Source organism: Pelmatolapia mariae, linkage group LG16_19 (genome assembly GCF_036321145.2).
Source record: "Pelmatolapia mariae isolate MD_Pm_ZW linkage group LG16_19, Pm_UMD_F_2, whole genome shotgun sequence".
Lineage (NCBI taxonomy): Eukaryota > Metazoa > Chordata > Actinopteri > Cichliformes > Cichlidae > Pelmatolapia > Pelmatolapia mariae.
In genome coordinates, this window is record NC_086241.1 from 65825234 (window position 1) to 65846852 (window position 21619).

The 21619-nt window shown below is 38.4% G+C and overlaps 3 protein-coding genes across 3 annotated transcripts; all 3 read left to right on the forward strand.

The window, feature by feature from the left end:
• The first annotated feature begins 2232 nt into the window (after nucleotides 1–2232).
• On the forward strand, nucleotides 2233–4087 carry LOC134645699 (complement component C1q receptor). The gene has a single exon (XM_063499240.1). The coding sequence runs from the start codon at nucleotides 2370–2372 to the stop codon at nucleotides 4071–4073; it is 1704 nt and encodes a 567-aa protein (XP_063355310.1). The 5' UTR covers nucleotides 2233–2369; the 3' UTR covers nucleotides 4074–4087.
• A 1687-nt stretch (nucleotides 4088–5774) lies between these two features.
• Nucleotides 5775–7279, forward strand: LOC134645700 (thrombomodulin). The gene has a single exon (XM_063499241.1). The coding sequence runs from the start codon at nucleotides 5778–5780 to the stop codon at nucleotides 6771–6773; it is 996 nt and encodes a 331-aa protein (XP_063355311.1). The 5' UTR covers nucleotides 5775–5777; the 3' UTR covers nucleotides 6774–7279.
• A 3303-nt stretch (nucleotides 7280–10582) lies between these two features.
• On the forward strand, nucleotides 10583–19699 carry gnmt (glycine N-methyltransferase). The gene is made up of 6 exons (XM_063498677.1): nucleotides 10583–10927; nucleotides 13152–13279; nucleotides 14122–14235; nucleotides 14766–14908; nucleotides 17837–17958; nucleotides 19108–19699. The coding sequence occupies exons 1-6, from the start codon at nucleotides 10719–10721 to the stop codon at nucleotides 19277–19279; spliced, it is 888 nt and encodes a 295-aa protein (XP_063354747.1). The 5' UTR covers nucleotides 10583–10718; the 3' UTR covers nucleotides 19280–19699.
• Nucleotides 19700–21619: the final 1920 nt, after the last annotated feature.

Sequence of the window (21619 nt, forward strand, 5' to 3'; positions counted from 1 at the left end):
ACTGAGAGAAAGCTGCCAGGGTGTAGTGGAAAACTTAAAGCATTATCATTTAACGACACTACTTTCTGCTATTAATTAATAGCTGAAAATATAATCCTATTACCGGCTGGCCGGAAAACGTGTCAAAAAAAATATGGGCAAAACAGAAGCTAGACTCCCTTTATAAATTTGTGTTGCGCTTGACTACATGTCCACTCTTGTCTGTCAATTTCTCTTTCTCTCTCTTTATAACAATATTTAGAAAGAATACAGGCTTTGACTTGTCACATCCTTTTGACTTGCTCTCACCTGGATTTAGTTCTGCACTGTAAACAAACAATGAATCGCAGAACAGGAATAAAACGTGATAGAATGTAAAATAATAAACTTTACATCAGCTTCTTTGCCGGCAACTTGCGATATGCCAGCAGACTAATGGCTCCAAAAGTTAAAACTGGCCAATAATCTAGTAATTTAAGCTACGTAAGCTAATGTTTCTGATGCTATTTAGAGAACAAATTCAAATAATGCAGGGGCGATGTTGTGACTTATCAGAACAGTTTGCACTTTTACAGTATTTCATATAAATGTTTTAAATCTGCATCACTAATTTATATCATGAAATGACCTCTGCATCTTCTTTCTGCCACAGCAACCAAAGTCTCATTTAATCTATTAATGACAAACCAGCCTCTATGTGAGTGCTCTGGGCAGCTTTCATTTTCCAGTAGAGGAGTTGGCAAAATATGATTACAAAACAATGTCAGAAAATAATATTAAAACGCATTATCATTACCCTGATAAAGGGTCTAAACACACCCGTGACCTAAAAAGAAGATGAAACCATAAAAACCCATGTACGTTTACAGTGTTTTAATTATGGCTGTGAAAATACCAAAATAAAATTTTATTAAGTGGACCACATATTAACACAGACACAGACATACCCACACACCCCTACTGCATGTAGATCTTTGAAACAAAAAATTGAAAGTCTTTTTTTGAGTGTATTCACAGCTGTAACTGACCTCAGGTCAACAATCCCAAATTATATTTTTCATATAGCTTCTCAGAACATTGAACAAACAAACATTGACATATTTTCAAGTATTTTTTAATTTCCAAATTTGAAATTAAACTAAGAGTACCTGCAAGAATATAACCAGAAACCTAATTTAAATATAAACAGCTGAATTACAAAAGCTCATGACTGGGTTGAATTCAAAGAAATCTGCTTCAGAAAATATTGCAAATAATAGCTTAAATATAGATGTTAAGGCAGTTTTCTATAAAGTGTGAGAATTATTAAGTCACATCACATCAGAAAAGATTTACATTTGTTTTCTGATCGTTGTCATGTCACTAAAGCCACCAGTTTCGTAGATTCACCCAGTTTGGTTAAATGTAGTTACTTGAATTTCCTACACCAAAGTAGACAGGCGGTGATTAACCTGATAGTGAAAATATTTTAAATAGACTTGGAAGAATTTATCTGCAGGGCTTTGTTTAAAGTAGACACTATTTAAGTGCCAGTGTGCACTCAGAGGGTGGAGATTGGTGTCTGTTTCCTGTGATTGAAGTCGGGGCACTTCCTGTATTTAAACAAATACAGGAAATGTCTGTATTCACATGAAGGCCCGCAAAGGTCTTCTGTACTTGCCCTCCAAAAAGTTATTGGCTTTAAATATGAAAAAGCAGTAATCAAGAGTTATATAAATTGTAAATTTTGGGAGGTTTTAAACAATCCATTACAGTATGAATATTAAAACTCATATTTTGGGTATTATGCACAAAAAATTAAATAGCAGCATAAGAGCTGGGGGTAGGCAGCAAATCAAATCAATAGTGATACTTCTATACCTGCTTAACAGGAGGAAGATTACACATTAATAAAATACTGATGGTTTACGATAACTGCAATATTAACATCATTATAGTAAATAATGAGGTGAAGGTCAGCCGTGGCGACAGAGTGGCAAAGTTCACTTCCTGTGGCGGCTATTTGTAATGGCACAGTCCCCTCCATGAATCTGACTGCTCCATGTTCATGTATTGAAAGGCACCACAATTCAGGGTGTCTGCTTAAAAAACGTGAACTCTGCTGGGGCCGGAGACATCTGGATAACCAGTCAAAACACTCCAGAGCCTTTCATTGTTTTCTTCCTCGAAACGGAACCAGTCAGCATGGGAGCAAGAAAAAGCTATTAACTGCTGCTAAACATGATTTCCGTCTTTAGTTTTGCAAACAGGATACTGGAGCCTGAATGTTGCTTTGAGAAACACACTTGTTCTTTGGCTACGAATGGGCAACCACTTATTGGTCTCTTTTTACCCTAAAACTCCCAGGAACCCTTTGGAGAGCAAACATTTTGCTGATCTTCGTGGCAATTATGTTGTGGCTTCTTGTCCTGCAGCTCATTAACAGCTTCGAAGGTTTATCAGGGTTTGAACATGAAACGCTGTGCACCTCTAATGCCTGCTTTACTGCACACATGAAGAAGGAGAGGTTTGACAAGGCCAAAGAAGACTGCGACAAAAGAGGAGGATATTTGATGACGATAAGAGACCGAAAAGAAGAGGATGTGCTGCGCTCACTTCTCTCATTAATAAAAAGTCAACGACATGGGACGCTGCTTGAATTTTGGATTGGATTAAAACTCAAAGAAACCGACTGTGTATTTGCTGACCAGCCACTCCGAGGATTTAAATGGGTATCTGGAAATGAGGAATCCCACTACTCCAACTGGAAAGAAGAACCTGACTCCACATGCTTAGCAGAGAGATGTGTAAATATTGATTACAACTTTTCAAGTGAAAATCACCTGAAATGGACTGCTGTCCCTTGCAAAAAACGTAAAGCTTTTTATGCATGCAAGTTTTATTTTAAGGGGATGTGTGAACCTTTGGCTCTACTGGGGCCTGGGGAAATAGCTTACACAGTACCTTTCTCACAAGACCCACTTAAAAGTCAACTGAAGTCATTTCCTCATGGAACTTTTGCTATAATTCGGTGTAGCGATCAGGAGGATCGCATCTCTGTGTGCAAAGCTGTTAACCATACCTACGGGTGGACTAACCTGGGCCCCTTTTGCAAAACAGGAAAGCGAAGTTGTGAAATCAGCAATGGTGGGTGTGAACATTCATGCCGTCAGGATGCAGATGAAATTCGATGCTATTGCAGAGAAGGTTATGAATTGGAAAAAGATGGACTCCGCTGCAGGATTAAAGACTTGTGCAGTCCTGACACCTGTGAGCATCAGTGTGTAATGAGCGAGTCGGGATATTTCTGCAAATGTCCAGTTGGCTTCGAACTGCACGAAAACCAACACAACTGCTCTGACATTGATGAGTGCCAATCACAGGCTTGTAAGAATGACCTGTGCATAAACACACATGGCAGTTATAAGTGTGCCTGCAAAGTCGGCTACAAAATGATGGAAGGCAAATGCAGGGATGTTGATGAGTGTGCACAAAGGAAATGTGAGCACATCTGCTTGAATACCATTGGATCCTTCTCTTGTTTTTGCAAGGAAGGCTTTGCTTTATCTGAAGATGGCCATTCATGTGAAGACATTAATGAATGTGTGACTGACAGCTGTTCAGGGGCTAAGTTTAAATGTGTAAATACTGTAGGAAGCTTCATGTGCACCCACCTGGAGAATGATGGAACCACTTATGCTCCAAATGTGACCTTTGCACCATTAACCTCATCAGATTACCCATCTTATGAGAAAACACAAGAAAACTTTACAGAGTCTTTAACCAGAACTACAACTGAGCACCCATATCCTCAAACAGATTCACCCATTCCAGACCCGGAGAACGTTACAAACAAGGATCCACTGAGCAATACAACCGTGGCCACGAGTTTCGCCAAGACAATCAATTCCAGGGTGATAATCTGCGTCCTCGGTTCAGTCATTCCTCTTGTTGTGTTGATTGCAATTACTTTGTGTTTTGCAATTTTTCGATGCAGTCGCTCTAAAAAAGAAGTGAAGAAGAACACCACTGCAGATGGCTACTGCTGGGTGTCCTCTGGCTTGGATCCACGTTTAGAGAAACTATACGAGTCCATCTTGACTGATGACCCATGACCATTTAGTGACAGAAAAGACTGACTAGAGTTATGTTTATTTATGCAATTCTTGCAATCTCCTGTGATTACACTACATATCAAAACGCAAATCAGAAAACTTCATTGTCCATCAAATAGTATTTGAATAAGAGTAGAGTCATAATGGGGAAAAAATAAAGTAAATGGGTGTTAAGTGGAAGTGCATAATATGCTGTAGAGGTTATGAAGGATGTGTAATGGCTGTTTTTATTGCACGGTTAATAGTCTGAGGCAATGTAAATATCTTTACCTATGAGAAAGTTACCAGTATTTGCTGTAAAAAATGTCATTTAATGTTAAGATCAGACACTTTTCTTCATTTGTTTGTGACAATATTTTATGCTATTGTGTATAATCCTGCCATTACCTCCTGTCCTGCGAAGGTGCTTGTGTAATATGAAAACAAAAGAGGATCTTTAGCTTTAATATCACAGAAAATGATCATTAGACCATTTACTGATCACTCTACAACCTGTGCCCCAAATAAAACAACAAAAAATAAAAGAAATACACAAGTATCGAAGTAAAATTACTTAAGAGATATTATTTGTATAATATGATGATTATTACTGGTGCATTAAAATGTTGGTGGTACTTTGCTGTTTGAGCTGGCTGAAGTATAACATAACCTAAAAGTAAAAAGTGGACTAACACGTATATTCTCCAGAGAGTATACCTCACAAATATTCTTAAGAACTTAAAGGTACTTTTTGAAAAAAAAAATTGTTTAAAAGACCTTCAAAGGTCAAAGCTTTTGTACTGTGTTGCAGCGATATGAACTGAAGTTGAAATAGGCTCTGGCTGTAAACTCTCATTTGGACCACGTGATAGTACAGCGAGTTATTTTGACCTGCCCAGAGTTCAGCACAACACATTTCAGCCTTTTTAAAGATATTATTAAACTCCATCCGGCTAAAACAGAGCAGACTCAGACTATGATAAAAAACAACAGATGCCTTTCAAAATGTTTAAAAATGCTGGTAATTTTTTTGTTTTTGTTGAACAAGAAGTACCTTTAAGTGAACATATTTAGTCTCTGACAATGACATGTTGTACTTGTACACGCCAACAAATGGGTCTTTTTGATTGGAGTTTCACATCTACACGCCATCATGTAAAGATGAAACTGGTGTCAATTGATATACTGTAAGTATAAAATCTAAAACAAATGGTTTGCTTGTTTTGCTTTGTTTTTTAATTTAAAAAAAATGGACTGTGCCATCTGTTGTTCTTATTTTACATATACAGATAACACTTTTTTTTTTATTTAATATTATTGTTATTATCCATGAACTTATTTTAAACAAATTACTGTTTTTGATTAGGATGCCAAATTAAACCTTACATTCCTGAATAAAATAATTTAGTGGTTGAGTGTTCTGCTTGATTAATTCCTGACTTCTCAGAGAGGTCCAGTGTGCCGGCTCAAATTTTGGTATAAAATCGTGAATCTTGATTTTAGGCAAGTACTTGAATTTGTTTGGCAGTTTATATAAGAGTCCTGTGCATATTTAGTATATCTATAAGTTGTTCTTCATTTTGTTGCTGCTGGTCCTACTTAAAGAAAAAAAAATTAGTTTATCTCATTTCCTTCCTGAGAGACCCTGTTTCCGCAGTGGCACAAAGACTGGAAATTCCCCATCATTTAAGACAGGCAACCTTTTGTACTCCACTATGAGACAGCATGGCCTGCTTGCAGACGAGAGTGCCTGTGCTTAGGATGAGTATGACTATTCTGATGGTTTCACTGACTCTTGGAAAAGGATTGGATATAAAGCAGCCTGGCCACTGCAGGGCCGTTTGCAGTAATTATGGCAAACCTGACTGCATAACGCTAAACCAGGGTGAAGTGGATTTTAAAACAGCTGAAGAGGCCTGCCATGACAGGAAAGGAGAACTTCTGCAGTTGTGCTCTAAGAGTGATAAGAGGTTGTTTGACATTCTGAGCCAGGAATTGTTTGGGAACTACTGGATTGGGCTGCATTTACCAGCTGGTGCCTGCAGCAACCTCTCAGCTCCACTGAGAGGCTATAAGTGGATATCTGGCAGACCGGGCATCACCTTTCTTCCATCCTGGAATAAAAACATTCAACTCTGCTCTCCACACTGCGTATCACTTTCAAGTGATGAAAAATGGACAGAGAGACCGTGCTCAGATAAAGCTGATGGGTTTCTGTGCAAAGTTGAGCTCCAAGATGCATGCCGTGGACAAGAAGTATCGCATTCAACCCTTTTTCAAAGCTATAAAGGCTGTTCATCTGGACCATGTGAGCAGAACTGTGAGGATTTTAAGGGGGGTTACACATGCTCTTGTTTTGAACAATATATACCAGACAACCAAGACCCCAGGCAGTGCAAACCACACTGTGCACAAAAGAGATGCCCTAGTATACAAGAGGCTGGCTATGACATATGTCCTGAAGGCTTTCTAAAGGTTGACGGTAACTTTTGTGAGGACCCTAATGAAGGTCCAGTCACAACTCCTCCCGTTGTAGCGTTTGTCAAACCACCCATCAGCAACAATACACTAAAGGCTTCTTCTGTTCCTGGAGTACGCGTTCTGTGGATTTGCATTGTGGTCATTGTTGTTGTCATTGCATCCATTTTTGTCACTAGGTTTTGTGTAGTTAAGCGTTACAGGCAAAGAGAAAATTCGAATCGCAACAACGTTGTGACTTAATTATTGCCCCAAAATGACAGAGTCCTCTGGCTCTTTGTTCTTTATCGCAGACTTGGGTATTCTGTGTTGTCTCCTAGTTATTTAATGGTACACTCATGAACCTAAAAGTGTGGTCCACACCACTGGGAACAGAAAACGCTAAATGTTTAAATGGCTTAACAAGTCAAAGTAGCTCTAACCTACACCTCCAATTACTGACTGGCCTCCAACTATTAGCTCCAGTCATATTTTCTTCCTCAGAAGCCTGACCAGCAGGCTGAGCCTATGGTCATTAATCATGCTTTAATTTGTGTGTTTTTAGTCAAAAAGGATTGTAAGTTAGATGAACAACTGGCCAGATGTATAGATGAATGTAAAGAATTCCAAATGTTTCACATCTCATTTTTCCTTTTGGAAAACAAGAAAAGTGAGAACTACATTTTGACACATTTTAACAGCTATTATTTTAGGAGGTTTACACCTTTATTTTATTACATAATTTCCGAGTTTATATGAATGAAACCCAATGTGTTGTTCTTGTTAATAATAATAATAATAATAATAATAATAATATTATTATTACTACTACTACATCAGCTTTATTTCAGACATATACAACGAACCAATATATATACACATACTTGCATTTACATGTACAAATACGAATATATATATATATATATATATATATATATATATATATACATACATACACATACATACATATGTTCTCAGACAAAAACAAAAATTAAAATAAAATAAACAGAATCTAAATTACATGAAATGACAACCGTTAAGTCTGAAATGGAGTAGGAAGTAGTATGTACATACTTATTAATCCCTACCCTACGCTCACTCTATTGAATCACCATATTCAGTGTTACCCCAACTTCCCCTCATCACTTACCCCACACAATAAGGAATGAAGGACAAGTATAAAGATAGCTACTGTGATAGCTATAATTCAGATACAGTTTAGCATAGTTATATATACACTATCAGTCATCAACTTTATCAGTTTTGTAATCTTCCAAAAGCAGTTTTCGAAACATCTTGATAAACTCATTAATGCTTGAACATATAATATAGCAGTATATAAAATGGTACAGTATTCAAAAAGTAATCAAACAATTTTTACACTCCTTTAAAAACATACTTATGTGTACTTCACATACAGCATATGTATAAATATGTTAACGCTGACCTTTTTCTATAATCATTCATATTTGTACATTTAACTGCTTGCAAATGAGTTTTAAAGATATGACATGTGTATACTTTTATTTCAGGTCTTTGAGGTAACTTTATGGTCAATTATGTGTCATGTTCAAGTGTGAATTCATTCAGATTTACTCTTATAGCACCATCTACTGTCCTCAAGAACAAAGTGGTGAAAAAGTATGGGAAGGCAGTCAGAACTGAGTCAAATTGTAATTTGGGAAATTACAGTTTGTTCCAACAGAAACAGAATTACTTAAGCTGTATCTTCTAATAATATAGCATTAGTAACAACCGTTTTAAATATAAAATATCTCTAATATTAATTATTTTGTTTTTATGGCCTTAAGATGCTGTACACCTACTTTTTTTAAATTTATTTTTCTTAAGCAACATGTAATGAAATGTACTGTATAAATAAAGAGACATGGACATCATTGTAGGTGTAGGTGATCAATAAATTATTTGACTTATGTTTTTCTTTCAATTTTATTTAGCAAAAAATTATTTGCCCTATTTATTCATCTGTTCGCGCTCACTGGCCACTTTAAGTGCGCTTGTTGAGCTACTCGTTACTAACAATGTCTGATCAGTCAATCAGAATTCAGCAACTCATTGCACCTAGGCATGTAGACATGGTCAAGACAACCTGCTGAAGTTCAAACTGAGCATTAGTAAAGAGAAGGAAGGTTGTTTACGTGGCTCTGAATGTGACACAGTTGTTGGTGCCAGACGAGCTGGTGTGAGTATTTCAGAAACTGCTGATCTGCTGGGATTTTAGAACACAACCATATCCAGAGTTTACAGATGATATATATGTGAAAAAATGAAAATATCCAGCGAGCGGCAGTTTACTGGATAAAAATCCTTTGTTGATGTCAGAGCTCTAAGGGAAATTTCCAGGTCGCTTCAACAATCCGTCAGCCGGTCTCCGGACTCTCAGTTTCTGATGCAACATTTGTTTGCACATTTGCCTGAATACTGTTGACCATGTCCATCTCTTTATGAGCACAGTGTACCCCACTTCTGATGGCTCCTTCCAGTAGGATAACACCACATACCAAAAACTTCAAATCATCTCACTAGTTTCTTGAACATGACTTGTGTTCGCTGTACTCAAATGGCATCCACATTCACCAGATCTCAGTCAAACAGAGCACCTTTGGGATGTGGTGGAATAAAAGATTCACATGATGTGCAGCCGACGAATTGGCAGTAACTGTGTTAATCTTAAATTTGATTTGATTGATAGGAGGTGATTTCCAGCAAAGTTTGGCTCTGCGCTGGAAGTGGTGTCAATCACGGTCCTACTGAAAACAACAAGTTGAAATGTAACCGTTTTCGTCAGCCTTTCATCTGTTCCGCCATCTGACTAATCTCTGAACTTCACAGCACTCACTTCCTGTTTCATGTTGTAACAACAGCATTGACGCAATACTTCAGAAGGGATACAATGATTAATTTAATGCAAAATGCTACAAGGTTGCTCATAGGGATTTACTTTATGATCAACCATGACAATGCCCACATGCAAATGTCATGACGTGTCAGTGAGGATAAAAATGATGCGGATCATGTCCTTTGTCCTTCGCAGTGAGTCACATTTTGCTCTCCAGGACCATCATCAAAACAACCACAGGAAGGAATGTCTTTTTGGCAGACTAGTGCAAAGGTTCACTAATGTGTGACTTCCTCTAGGCAGTGCTGTGTGTTCTTGCCAACCCCTGCTTAGGCTGAATTACATAACTATGCCAGTGTTCGAAGTCAGATTTGGATGTTTGAAAGTAGTAAGTGTGTATGTGTGCGTGAACAACCCATAAAGTAGTAGTGCAGTTCTGAAAAAACTGGAAGTTGCAAACCTAACCTAGCTCGCACCGGTTGTAGCTGACATGACCTCACCTCTACCAGCAAATATGGGTCCTAGAGAACCAAATCCGCCAATCACAACAGGAGGAGTTCACTTTGTTTGGGAGGGCACGAAAAGTGCCTAATTATCTGTCTGGGAGAGTCCTGAGATGATTTTATTCCATGTTTTTTTTTTTTTTTTTTTTAAATCACATTGTTCGCCTACATTACACCCTGTGCACTTAACTACTGCAGCATTGTGCATTTCATTGTTAAAAAAATGAAATTATTATGATTTTTACTTTGGAAAAAACTCCTACTATGCATGTTTCGCAAGCAATGCGTCCAAACAGCATGATCAAACGACAGATGATGAAATGTTAAAGGGGGCGAGTCCTCTGTGCCGCCCTTGGTGGGATTTATTCCCCGAGTAAAACCTTACAGGTTCGTGAGCTCAACTTTATTTTAACATTATACTTAAATAAATACTTCTCCTCCAACGTCAAACATACCTTAATTTTAACTTGAATATGCACGTGTATTTAATTTAACTTTGATGGAATACAGTGTGACACTTATCCTGGAAGGTAAGCTCAAGGGGAAATATTAGCAACTAGCAAAGCTTCACTCGAGTGACGTATTCCAATGCTAAACAGAAAAGGGGCGGGCTCCCCTGAGGTTATCCAATCAGAAAGTAGGCGGCAGTCCTCGACGGCGTGTCATTGGCTTAAAGTTTCTCTCTTAGGTTGTTCATATAAATAATAACATCTTGGCTAGCATGTGGCAAGCATACCTGTCAGAGAGGTAGCGCGTTTCTTCACTCAGTTGAAATTGTCCAAACTTGTTTGTCCGCTCGACACTCAGGTAAAGGTAGAGGTACGGGCAGGGAGAAGCAGCAGCAGTATGTCGGTCGACAGCGTGTTTAGGACCCGGTCCCTCGGTGTGGCAGCCGAAGGTCTTCCTGATCAATACGCCGATGGCAAAGCAGCGAAAGTGTGGCAGCTGTACATCGGAGACACGAAGAGCAGGACGCAGGAGTACAGGAGCTGGGTGGTGTCCCTGCTGAAGCAGTACGGGGTGCGGAGTGTGCTGGATGTAGCCTGCGGAACAGGGTAATGTCAGGTCAACTTAGCAGTTTCATAGTGACACGTCTGACAGGGGCTTCAGCTCTGCTTCATCAAAATCCACTTAAAAATCGTTCAACTTAGTATGGATCTGTAAATATAATCAAATATAAAAAATTTAAGCCAAAACTTTATTAAGTTCTGAAATTTCCACAACAAAATCTTAAATACGGCTTCATCCAAGTATCTCGAGCACGCTTTTGTTAATGGTTAAACTTTGATTTAAATTGCATATGCCAAACAAAAACCTGAACTCACAATGATACAGCAGGTGAACAGCTGCTGATGACGTCATAAAACGTGCTGATTCAGACTGCATTATTGCTTTTCAGATTTGTGAAAAGGTGTGACTCTTGTGTGATTCACAGTGATTGTGCAGCTTCAGAACAGAGTTGTGTAGGCGTAGCTGATAGTGATGATGGTGTTTGCTTCTTTGCTGTTCTTGATAGATCTGTAGGTAAAAATAAAGTGATTTCAGCTCCCATAGGCCTTTTTTGTACGTGTACCCATCTTTATAGCCGTTCAAGTGAGTTTGACTTTTGTGGAATTTCAACTCACTGACCCTTTTTAACTCGGGACAAAATCCGGATTAAGCCACAGGATAATGAATGAAAGTGCAGAGTTGCACCTGATCCTGAGCCACGTCCTGCCTCCTGCACTGGTCTGGTGTGGACACAGCAGGTTTACAAATGCTGGTTAAATGTGATTCAATTAGAGAGGTGTAATATGTCTGAGACACAAGCTTGAAGAAGCAAGTGTTGTCCATTTAAATTTCCTGTTTCTAAAGCAAACTAAACACAAGTGAACTGTAAACTTGCCTTTAGTAGGTCAGTGGGTGATGAACTAGTGCTGGGTAGTTGAAAGGAGTTTTGTCTGGTTTCATGCAGTCTTTTTATCTCCCTTGATACTCTGACTTTGCTCTCACACAGCAGCAAGGCCATTGCCTAAGCACAGACAAGCAGACCATATATGCCACCTCAGCTGTTGTTTTTCTCATGGAGAATTTTCACTGGCGATGCATTATAACCATTTTATTATTTGATGTTAATTATAAATGTATCTTCTTTTTTCTTTGCTCATCACTTAGCACTCATTTCACCTGCTAATCAACATTACAGAGCTTATAATGTTCATGTAAGAACTGCAGTCATTTCCATAATAACTCAGCTCCATATCTCAGGCCGCATGGATGTTTTCCTGCAGTTTGGAGCACCCCAGCACATTGATTCTGACCCCATTCCCTAGTAGTGGTGCCCCTCCGTAGTGCAGCAGCCTCGAAGTAAACATATTCCTCGTGGATCACGGTTACAAATAGCTATTTTTGGCAGAGTGTGTTTGTGATGCTTTCTAATTTTGAGAAGAAGCTGCAGGCTGTGAATCGTTATCACTTTCAGCTGAACCTGTGAGAGTTTTTAAATTTAGGATTCCATAGGTTGTAGCAGGAAATCTTATAACTGCAGAATGGATAGGCATACAGACAAATTAAAGGGAAACCATGAATCCCTGACTCATACCTTAAGGATTATACTCTCTGTTAAGCTGAGGCCTTCACAGTCACCAGACTCAACACAGTTGAACCAAATGAAGGACCATAGAGTACTTTGAGACTTGTTGCCAAGATGAAATCTAAAAGATAGGAATTTGCTTTTAGCCTAAGACTTTGTTTAATCCAAATCTGGAAAACTGGCTGTTCTTTTTAACATAAGCTTTATTTGTTTTGCTGTTATATATTATCTTGCAGTTACCCAGTAGATGTTAATGATTTCTGCATTATTGTCCATTGAATTCCTCCCCTGTTGCACTGAAACACGTCTGTATTGTTTATTATTAACTCATAAATAGCCGAGAAAACATTTTTGAAAGTCAGTCAGTAGCATCTATTCAGGCTGTGGTTTGGCCCGCAATCACATTTTCCTGTCAGGTTTTCAAAATGGTAGTAGCTTCTGGCTACTATACAAATCATCTCTCTTTACCTGTGACAAGGTTAGAATTCCTGTCTGTAGTGAGACGATAAGCTTATCAACCTACTACTAAACCACATGTAGTGCAGTCACAGCAAACACACACTCGCACTCAGACTTGATCAAACTGGTTTTTTAGGGGAAGATGACAGCAGGGATTACTTCAAAATCAAAACACACCTACTGCACCAAATCATGATCCTCACAGGTCGGTTGTTGTTTTTAATGTATTCATGGATTTTGTTTTCTAGGATTGACTCCATTATGTTGGTGGAGGAGGGGTTTAATTTAGTGAGTGTGGATGCCAGCGACAAAATGCTCAAGTATGCACTGAAGGCGAGATGGGACAGGAGAAAAGAACCAGCTTTTGACCAGTGGGGTATGAAAATTAAAATATATTTACTGAATCAGTGAGTTCCACAGATTTAGACTATTTGTGCCAGTAATCAAATCATATTTGCCAAGCATTTTGTGACAGTCTCTTTGTGTCCTCACTATTAGCTCAGAGTCCACCATCTTGGACTACAGCTGGAGACGGCAGTCCTTGTTCTTCTCTGTGACCTCAGCAGAGCAGCACAAGCTGCAGGTTCTGATCCCCAAGTGGAACATAAGAGCAGAACAAGGACTGCAGAGTCTAGCTGCAGTACAAGTTGAGCTGGAGCAGCTCCAGTCATGGGATGAGATCCTCTCCAGGGAAGCAGCTAAAGGATATTGAAGCCAATGAGCCAACTGGTAGTTAAAGCATAAGACAAGGGCCAGGGCGAGTTGCCAGGGAATTGTTAACTAGTAAATTGATCTCTCATATGAATCAATGGAAAATAACCTAAAATGAGTTGCCAAAAATATTTCAGTCAAAGAATTGAAGAAGTGACACAAATTAAGCATTCGTCAGAGAATGTGCATCCTAACATAAAGTTAACTTAATCAACAGAGCAACATCAGTACAAGTGATGGCAGGGTAAGCTTAAAGTTGAAAAGCTAAGCAATCAGTATGACATTTAGTCACGGACCTTCTTATAGTAATAAAACAGAAAGACTGTGTGGTGTTTGTTTTGCATTGGCCGTCATGCCTGGGTTGCTCCCAATAAAGCCCTGTGTGTGGGCAGCACTCAGAGTTGTTTCATTTGTCTTAAACTGTTGCAAAGTGCACGCATGTTTGTGGTGGATATCTACATTTCCTCAGGTGACCTCATGTTCTGCTCTTTTCCTTCTTGTCTTCAGTGATTGAAGAGGCCAACTGGCTGACTTTATCAGAAGACATTCAGAAACCAGGAGATGGTTTTGATGCAGCCATCTGCCTCGGCAACTCATTTGCCCACTTACCAGACTTTAAAGGTACACAAATAATAAAAGTATTGTTAATTTTATAGGTGAGATTAAGGGCTTTTCCTCTGGGCCTGTCAAAACATCTCATTATGCCTGGACTTGGCAAACATAGGCATTAGAGTTTAAATTTATACCAGGCTCATACCGACCTGTCTGGGTGCACCTCTGAACACACCCAGCGATGATGTTGCAGTGCCCTGGAGTGCCCTTTCACCTCACTGTAGCAGGGTGGAGGCATGGCAAGCCCATACAGGATCTGTCTCAAAGGATTTATCCCACAACCTTAATCCCAGAGATTGTGAGAGATATTAGAAATGTATTTGTGGAGGGAAAAAAAAGTGTTCAAATAATTTTTGCCTTGTCAGAATGATGATGTGACTCTTTAAATTGCAATATGATTACTCCTGCATCCATAACTCAAATCAAACATCTCCTTGAATCGATGCACACACCTTTGCCTTCCACAGTTTGTTACCATGTGTTTAGCTGCCAATTTGATCCCTTGTTCATGCACTCAGTCGTACTGTTGTTGCTGTTAGGGGACCAGAGTGACCAAAAGTTGGCCCTTCACAACATTGCCAGTATGGTCAGACCAGGTGGGATCCTCATCATTGACCACCGCAATTACGACTACATCCTGGAGACTGGGCGTGCTCCACAAGGCAAGAACATCTACTACAAGGTACCGAACATATACCAATATTGGATTTACTGCAGTGATTATTCTTTTTACAACATAATTGCATAACAGTGTAAATACAGAAGCATCAGCCTTATTTAGATAATGCTGAATTGTCAGAGATGCATACTGAGCAATAATTATGGATTCCTGTCTTAAATGCTTGTAACAGTATTTGTCTCAGTGCCTGATGTACGACTGGGTTTAGGACTTCTCCAGTTTGGGAGTTTCTATAACATCCTGTTATAGAAACACTGATATTCACATTTTAAATTAAATTTTTGAATCAGTGCTAGTTCTTTAAAAAAAAAAAAAAAAAAAAGCAGCATTTGTTTTCATTTTGTATAAACAGCATTCATGTGTAGCATACTTTGTAAGCTGAGCTTTTAAGAACTCGTGGTGGAAACTACAGCCTTCAGGCTCACGACACCTGCTTTGTTTGGAAAGGTGTACATTTTAGTCTGTTTTTCATAACTCTTTCCAAAGTACTGCAGGCTTATGGCAATTGAACGGTTTAAAATATTTAAATTTAATTTCAAAATATAATTTTAAATTGAATATTATTTTAATTTGCTTGTATATGCTCCTATAATTCGTGGAGAGAAAATCAGAATCAGCAAAAATCTGTTTCGACGGGTAAAATTTAGGAAAAAAAAAATGGACTGAGCCAAGAAAATTGGACCCGGTGCCCCTCTGTTTTTAATCCTTTGGTAAATCACGTCCTGGATTTCGCTCTAGAGACTGGTATAGAGAAGCTTAGGATTGTTATTTTTTGGTACGAACCCAAAGCACACAGCAGCATATGAATTATTAGCCTTGTGTTGTGGCTGGGCTGATCACAGACATTCTCTCTGCTGCCATTTTTGTTTTAGTCATTTATTCTCGTTTCAAGGATGACGGTATGTTTGATTGTAAAACCTCTGAGAACAGATACACCGTTTAGTTTATTCAAGTTCAAAGAACTGGGTCCATTTCTTACTCAGTGGTGTCTAGAGCCTGAACACTTTATCAGTTGGCCAATATTAGCCTTTTTGTGATCTATCAGCCGTTAAATCCATCCTGTCATACATTTGCCGGAGCCTATACAGCCCTTAAATTAAAATTTAAAAGGTAAAGAAAAAATTGGAGAGACACCCTTCAGCCATCTTAGGAGTGTTGATATTGCAGTTTGTCCACCAGAGGACACTCTGCAACTTCCCTTTTGGCAACACCAGCTTGGGCAGCACAGCCATCAGCTGATCTAAGAAGACTTGGGCAGAAGATAAACGAGTAAATAAATGACTACATGTAATAAATATTAGAGAATCTGTTTATGCATCTGAATATCAGATTGTTAAATCTCCAAATATTGATTTAGCTCTTCCTACACTGGCTGAGTTCTTGTGGTGTCTAACTGCTTGTTTATTCTTGGAAATTATGGAGCGTTTGGACCTGGAAATGGCTGATTACATCCTTCAACAGTATAAAAGATGGACGTAGCTCCTGGACGTCACCTGTGAATTTCCCACTTTGAAGCCTTGAGACGAGCATTTTTGCCATTGGTGTCCTTTTGCTTTGAAATGTGAAGAGTGAGGAGCAGATCTGACTGTGAAAGCGCACAATCATTGACTAATAACTTGTTAATCACAAGGAATCATCTCTCATAATCCTCTTTTGTTTGTACATTTTAAAAATATGCAAAATTCACTTAATTTCTTAAAAGAACTCAGTGATTAAAATTGAATTGATAGATAGAATCGATCAGAAAGTAATTTACAGAGGTCAGCCCTGAAATTTGTTTTCTCAGACTTTTTACAGGACCGGAAGTCATTTTGCAGCCACAGTTAGCGCTCCCCATTGGTCCTTCAAATGAGTGCAGGTTTAAGGCACTTCTGTGTTGGCTTCACTTTTCAGGGCCTGAAGCTACATCTGTCTTTTATACTTTGCTAAATGTGAATTAATCATACAACGTGCAGTTATCTATTGGCTTTATCTCAAATATCATCCTTATTTTATTGTCATACAGATCATAAGTTTTGGACTTATCTCTCTGCCCAAAAAGAGAATCTGAAGTTTGAAGCCACTCTTCAGCCATCAGTATGGATGGCACAAAGAAGCCTGTTTTTAATCTTAATTCTCTGCACAATCTGGTCTTTTATTGCTTTGCGAGTAGTAGTGGGACAGACAGTATTGTTTAAGAATGGTTTATTTACGCCATCCCTAGCAGCAGCTGGCTTTAAGACTTAAATCCCCACACGGAGCCTGACGGATATTGTGAGATTTTCACTAAAACTGGTGCAGGAGAAACAGAAGGAAATGTGTTTGGGTTTTCATATCATTTTGGCAAATGGGGCAAAAAACGGATGAAGTCAGGAATAATGAGTAAAAAGCCCTTTGGGAAGATGGGAAACAACATGACTGAAAGTACACGTAGCCTCTAGTGTGCACATTAAGTGGACATTTCTGTATAGACTGCATGTATGATGTTTTTTTTTTTTTTCCCCCCCTTCTGTCTCATCCCCTTTTTTTAACCCTGTGTTCACATAATTCAGACAACCAGCCAGGCTTGCATTTGGAATGAGCTCAGATATGAGATGTGCAGAATACACAACAGCAGGTCGTGACTGAAGGGAGCCATATTTGATTCAAGATGTTTGCATTAAAAACAACGTCCATATTCTTTAATCCAGCCAAAGCAGGAAGTATCCAGCTGGAAGGCCTCAATATAAATACTACGTCAACAATTGCAAGTTGGCAAAAATCAGCTTCTGATGCCTTCGTAATCCCTGAGTTTGCTCTTGTGCTCCAACTCTGAACCAACCAAATTTTTTTCCCTTTCATCAGTCTCTTCTGTTCAGGCTCTGTTTGGACATCATGGAAGAAAATGAGGATAAATAATGTGGGTCTGTGTGTGTGTGTGTGTGTGTGTGTGTGTGTGTGTGTGTGTTGCAGAGTGACCTAACTCAGGACATCACCACCTCAGTGTTGTGGGTCAACAGTAAGCCACATATGATCACTCTTGACTACACCATCCAAGTTCCACAGGCCACCCTCCAGAACCTGCCTGAAGTTAGGTGAGTCGGGCTCTGATGCTGCTGCAGAGCTGATAGGAGGCTGAGCTCACACCTCATACATTATATCTTGATCCTTTTGTGGGAGACCTATTCTAACTAGTAGATCTTGACAATACATTATGCATTTGTCATTATAGCATCTACAATTTCATGTCTTGTATGCATTAAATGCAGCTTTTACTGTATCTCAAATCTTTAGGTTTACATTGCCTTGAATATTTTTGCTTTCCAGCCATAAACGGTAACATTAATTTATTAAGATGCTAAAAAACAAAACAAACCAGTTGTCTTACATTCACTTTAGATGGGTGGGTGTTTAAACGTCATCAGCAGGATTATTGTGGTTTTGCATTTTCTAATTAATTTTTCTCTTTATTTTATTTTGACTTTATTTTGAATTCAGTTTCTTTTCAGTTATTTGAAAATTTTTAGTTTTAGTTAGATTTTTATTAGTTTTAGTGTTATTATTTTTGTATGGAGGGCTTCTGTCAGAGGAAAGAAATAAGAAAATCAGTACATGAATAAAAGCGCATGACTTTTTGAAAGCAGTTTATTTACAGTCTTGAGACATCCATCACCAACTCATCAGGCAAACTAATCAAATGAACAGATACTAAAACTAAGGATATTTCCTCTATTTTTAAACAAAGTCATTTAGGCTTTAATTTTAATCAAAGATGTTATTTATGTTTTGGTCAACTAAAATGTTTTTTTTGTTGGGTTTTTTTTCCACATTTAGTCTTAGTTTAGGGTAACCTTGGTTACTGGTCATGCCGCCATATTAGACAGCACACCATGCCACTGTTGTCACTCCCTGTATATACAGTATATATATCACCATAGCAACAGAAGAGCACAATTTTTCACGTAGACCAATGAATAATCCTAACCCTCATCGGGCTTTATAAACATCATTCATGATGTGTAAATTATTTTACAGCCGAGGTCGCTGGGCTCCATCCTCAGACACAATAACAGCTGTTAAACTGCACTGCATTCCTGAAATCAAGGACAAATGGTCTGCAGTAGTGTTATTGTTAAAACTAAACTTTGATACTTTTAAGTATCACAGTTGAAGCTGAGCTGAAATCTAATGAATACTACCAAACTTCAGTAACTCTGGTGTTTTGCTCTGTTTGTGTCCTCCAGTAAATTCCGGTTGTCCTACTACCCTCACCGCCTGGACAGCTTCAGAGGTCTGCTGAACGAGGCCTTCAACGGCAAACTGGAGCACGCCGTTTACGGAGATTTCAAGACTTACGTGCCGGGCCAGTCTCAGGCTCCATGTTACTTCATCCACGTCTGTAAGAAAAAGGCCTAAGAGGAATACCGGGAGCCACCTTGATACTGATGTGCACACAGTGCTTGCAGGAAGGAGGGAAAAACATCCCTGCTTAAAAAGTCCCAGCTTACTCGTCTTTCAGATTACACCCAGAATTCTATTTTTAAAGTATTTTAGCTTTCTTTCAAAAATATCGCAACACACTTTGTCACATGGATACTGAAATCAGTGTTGACTATGAAAAAAAAATGTTGCTTTAAAGCAGTTTTTGTTTTTTTTCCCCTGTAGCTTTAAATTAAGAGTACATAAAGAAACTTTTTCTTTTAGGCATTTGAGCTGCCAAGACTCATTGGTTCTGCTAGCCGACACTGTTCATTCGTTTGACTTAAAACACAGTTTGTTGTTGTTTGAAAAGCTACATTTTTTTTTAAAAGATGTATTAAAATGTGTCGGACCATTGTTTTGCCCATGTCTGGTAGTTTTCCTCCAGTGTGCATTCATGCGTTCATCTTTTTGGGCTGCTCTCTACATCCCGCCTCTTTGAACACATTTCAAAATGGTGCTGTACATTTGTGGTAATCTTCGTGCTCTTTGTTGTCAAAAACGTACAAAGATGTATTCTTAGATGAGTGTATTTTGTAAGCTTACCACTTTGGTCTTAAAAAACACAGATAAACACATCTGTGGCTTTGATTACGGCCGCCTGATGTTTTTAAATGTATTTTCAACCTGGAAAGGAAATGCAGCCATTTTTGGCCTGTTGCCTTTGTTCAGGTTGAAGCCAGCCTTTGACAGGCACATATTGAAGATCTGAATTCAGGTAAACCCAAGAGAACGACTAGTAATAACTGTGAATCACCTCGACTTATACAGGAAAACCTCACCTGCCTGTTAGATCAGATTTCCTCTTCTTTAAAGGGTCGTTACAGTAAAGCCTCTCATACCTGAACAGACTTTGCTGTAGAAATTTAAGTTTTGTGATAGGCTTTTAGACAGATAGCCTTTAAATTGTGTGGAAACTGCCACTAATGAACATGAAGCAGGCCAGTACTGAGCATCAGCGAACATGAAACGACAATAAAAACTGAAGCCCCGACTAATTGAACCACGTCATCAAACAGAAAGTTGACATTAACATAAGTTTATTACTGAATGCCAAACCTGCTTATCAACCAAAGATATTTAAGAATATTAAACTGTGTTCTCTCATGTAAACTAAGAAAACTCTGCACAGTAGATAATGGTGGAAAACATGGAAGATTAATTTACACTGCTGTATTATCCAGGTGTAAATATTTTTTTTCTGTATTTTTGCAAACTCAGTAGTGCCATTTTCACTTGAATGCAAAAGGAGTTCGACCACAGTGAAGTGAAATATTCTCACATCTCTGCCTCAGTGCTTTGTGATATTGCGCTAGTGCTTCCTGTAGGACAAAATGTACGGTATGCAAGGTTCATGATTAGTTTAAAAGCAACATTAGATGTTAAGGTGTTAAACATTTTATAAAATTCATTTCCTGCATGATAATTGAAATCTTTTGCCATAAAATAAAAATATTTGAAATAAGCACTGCTGTTTGTGTACACAATATTTTTAGGACTATGCTAAAAGTTTGATGTTTGCTAGTGTAACATGTAACACAAGTACGAAGTATAGTGAAGGCTGACGGGGATGTCATTAGCTTTGCAAATAATTAGCATGAACTGGTTCTTTGAACAGAATCTACCTTTGAGTGTGTGAGTTTGATGAAATGTAGTTCATAGCTGCTAATTAATGGTCAGTAAGTGATGGCTAATATGAACGGTTACTGAAGTCCAGTAGGCTGAAACATTAGCATGATTGTTTTCAGAAAAAACAAATTTGTCAACGCTTAAGTTTTGTGTGAGCGCAGCTTTTTTTCTTCCCTTTTTAAAAAAAAAAAATCCTTGAGTATTCAAGACTGGAGATAAATTAAATGTAGGTGTAATCAGATAATTGCTGGAACATGAATACCTAAACTATATCAATTCCTTCCATAGCTAGTAAGACATTTCACTAAAAACGAAATAAATAACTAACCAGCTCAAGTAAAACTTCTATCATCAGAGTCATCTGACAGGTCTTTTGGAGACCATAAATGTCTCCTTTCATGTGAAGAAAAAAAAAAACAATACAAGGATTCTGTGTGTTGTAGACACTTTCAGTAATAAGTTAAAATAATTGCCTTCTGTATGAATTTCTCTGTCTGTCATTTAGTTGTGGAGGAATTTAAGCCCACTCTCGTTTACAGCTGCTTCAGCTCACTGAGGTTTGCAGGCATTTATTTACACACAGCTCTCTTAAGTTTAAACACAGCACTTGGAACAGGGTAAAGTCTGGACTTTGACTGGGCCATTGCA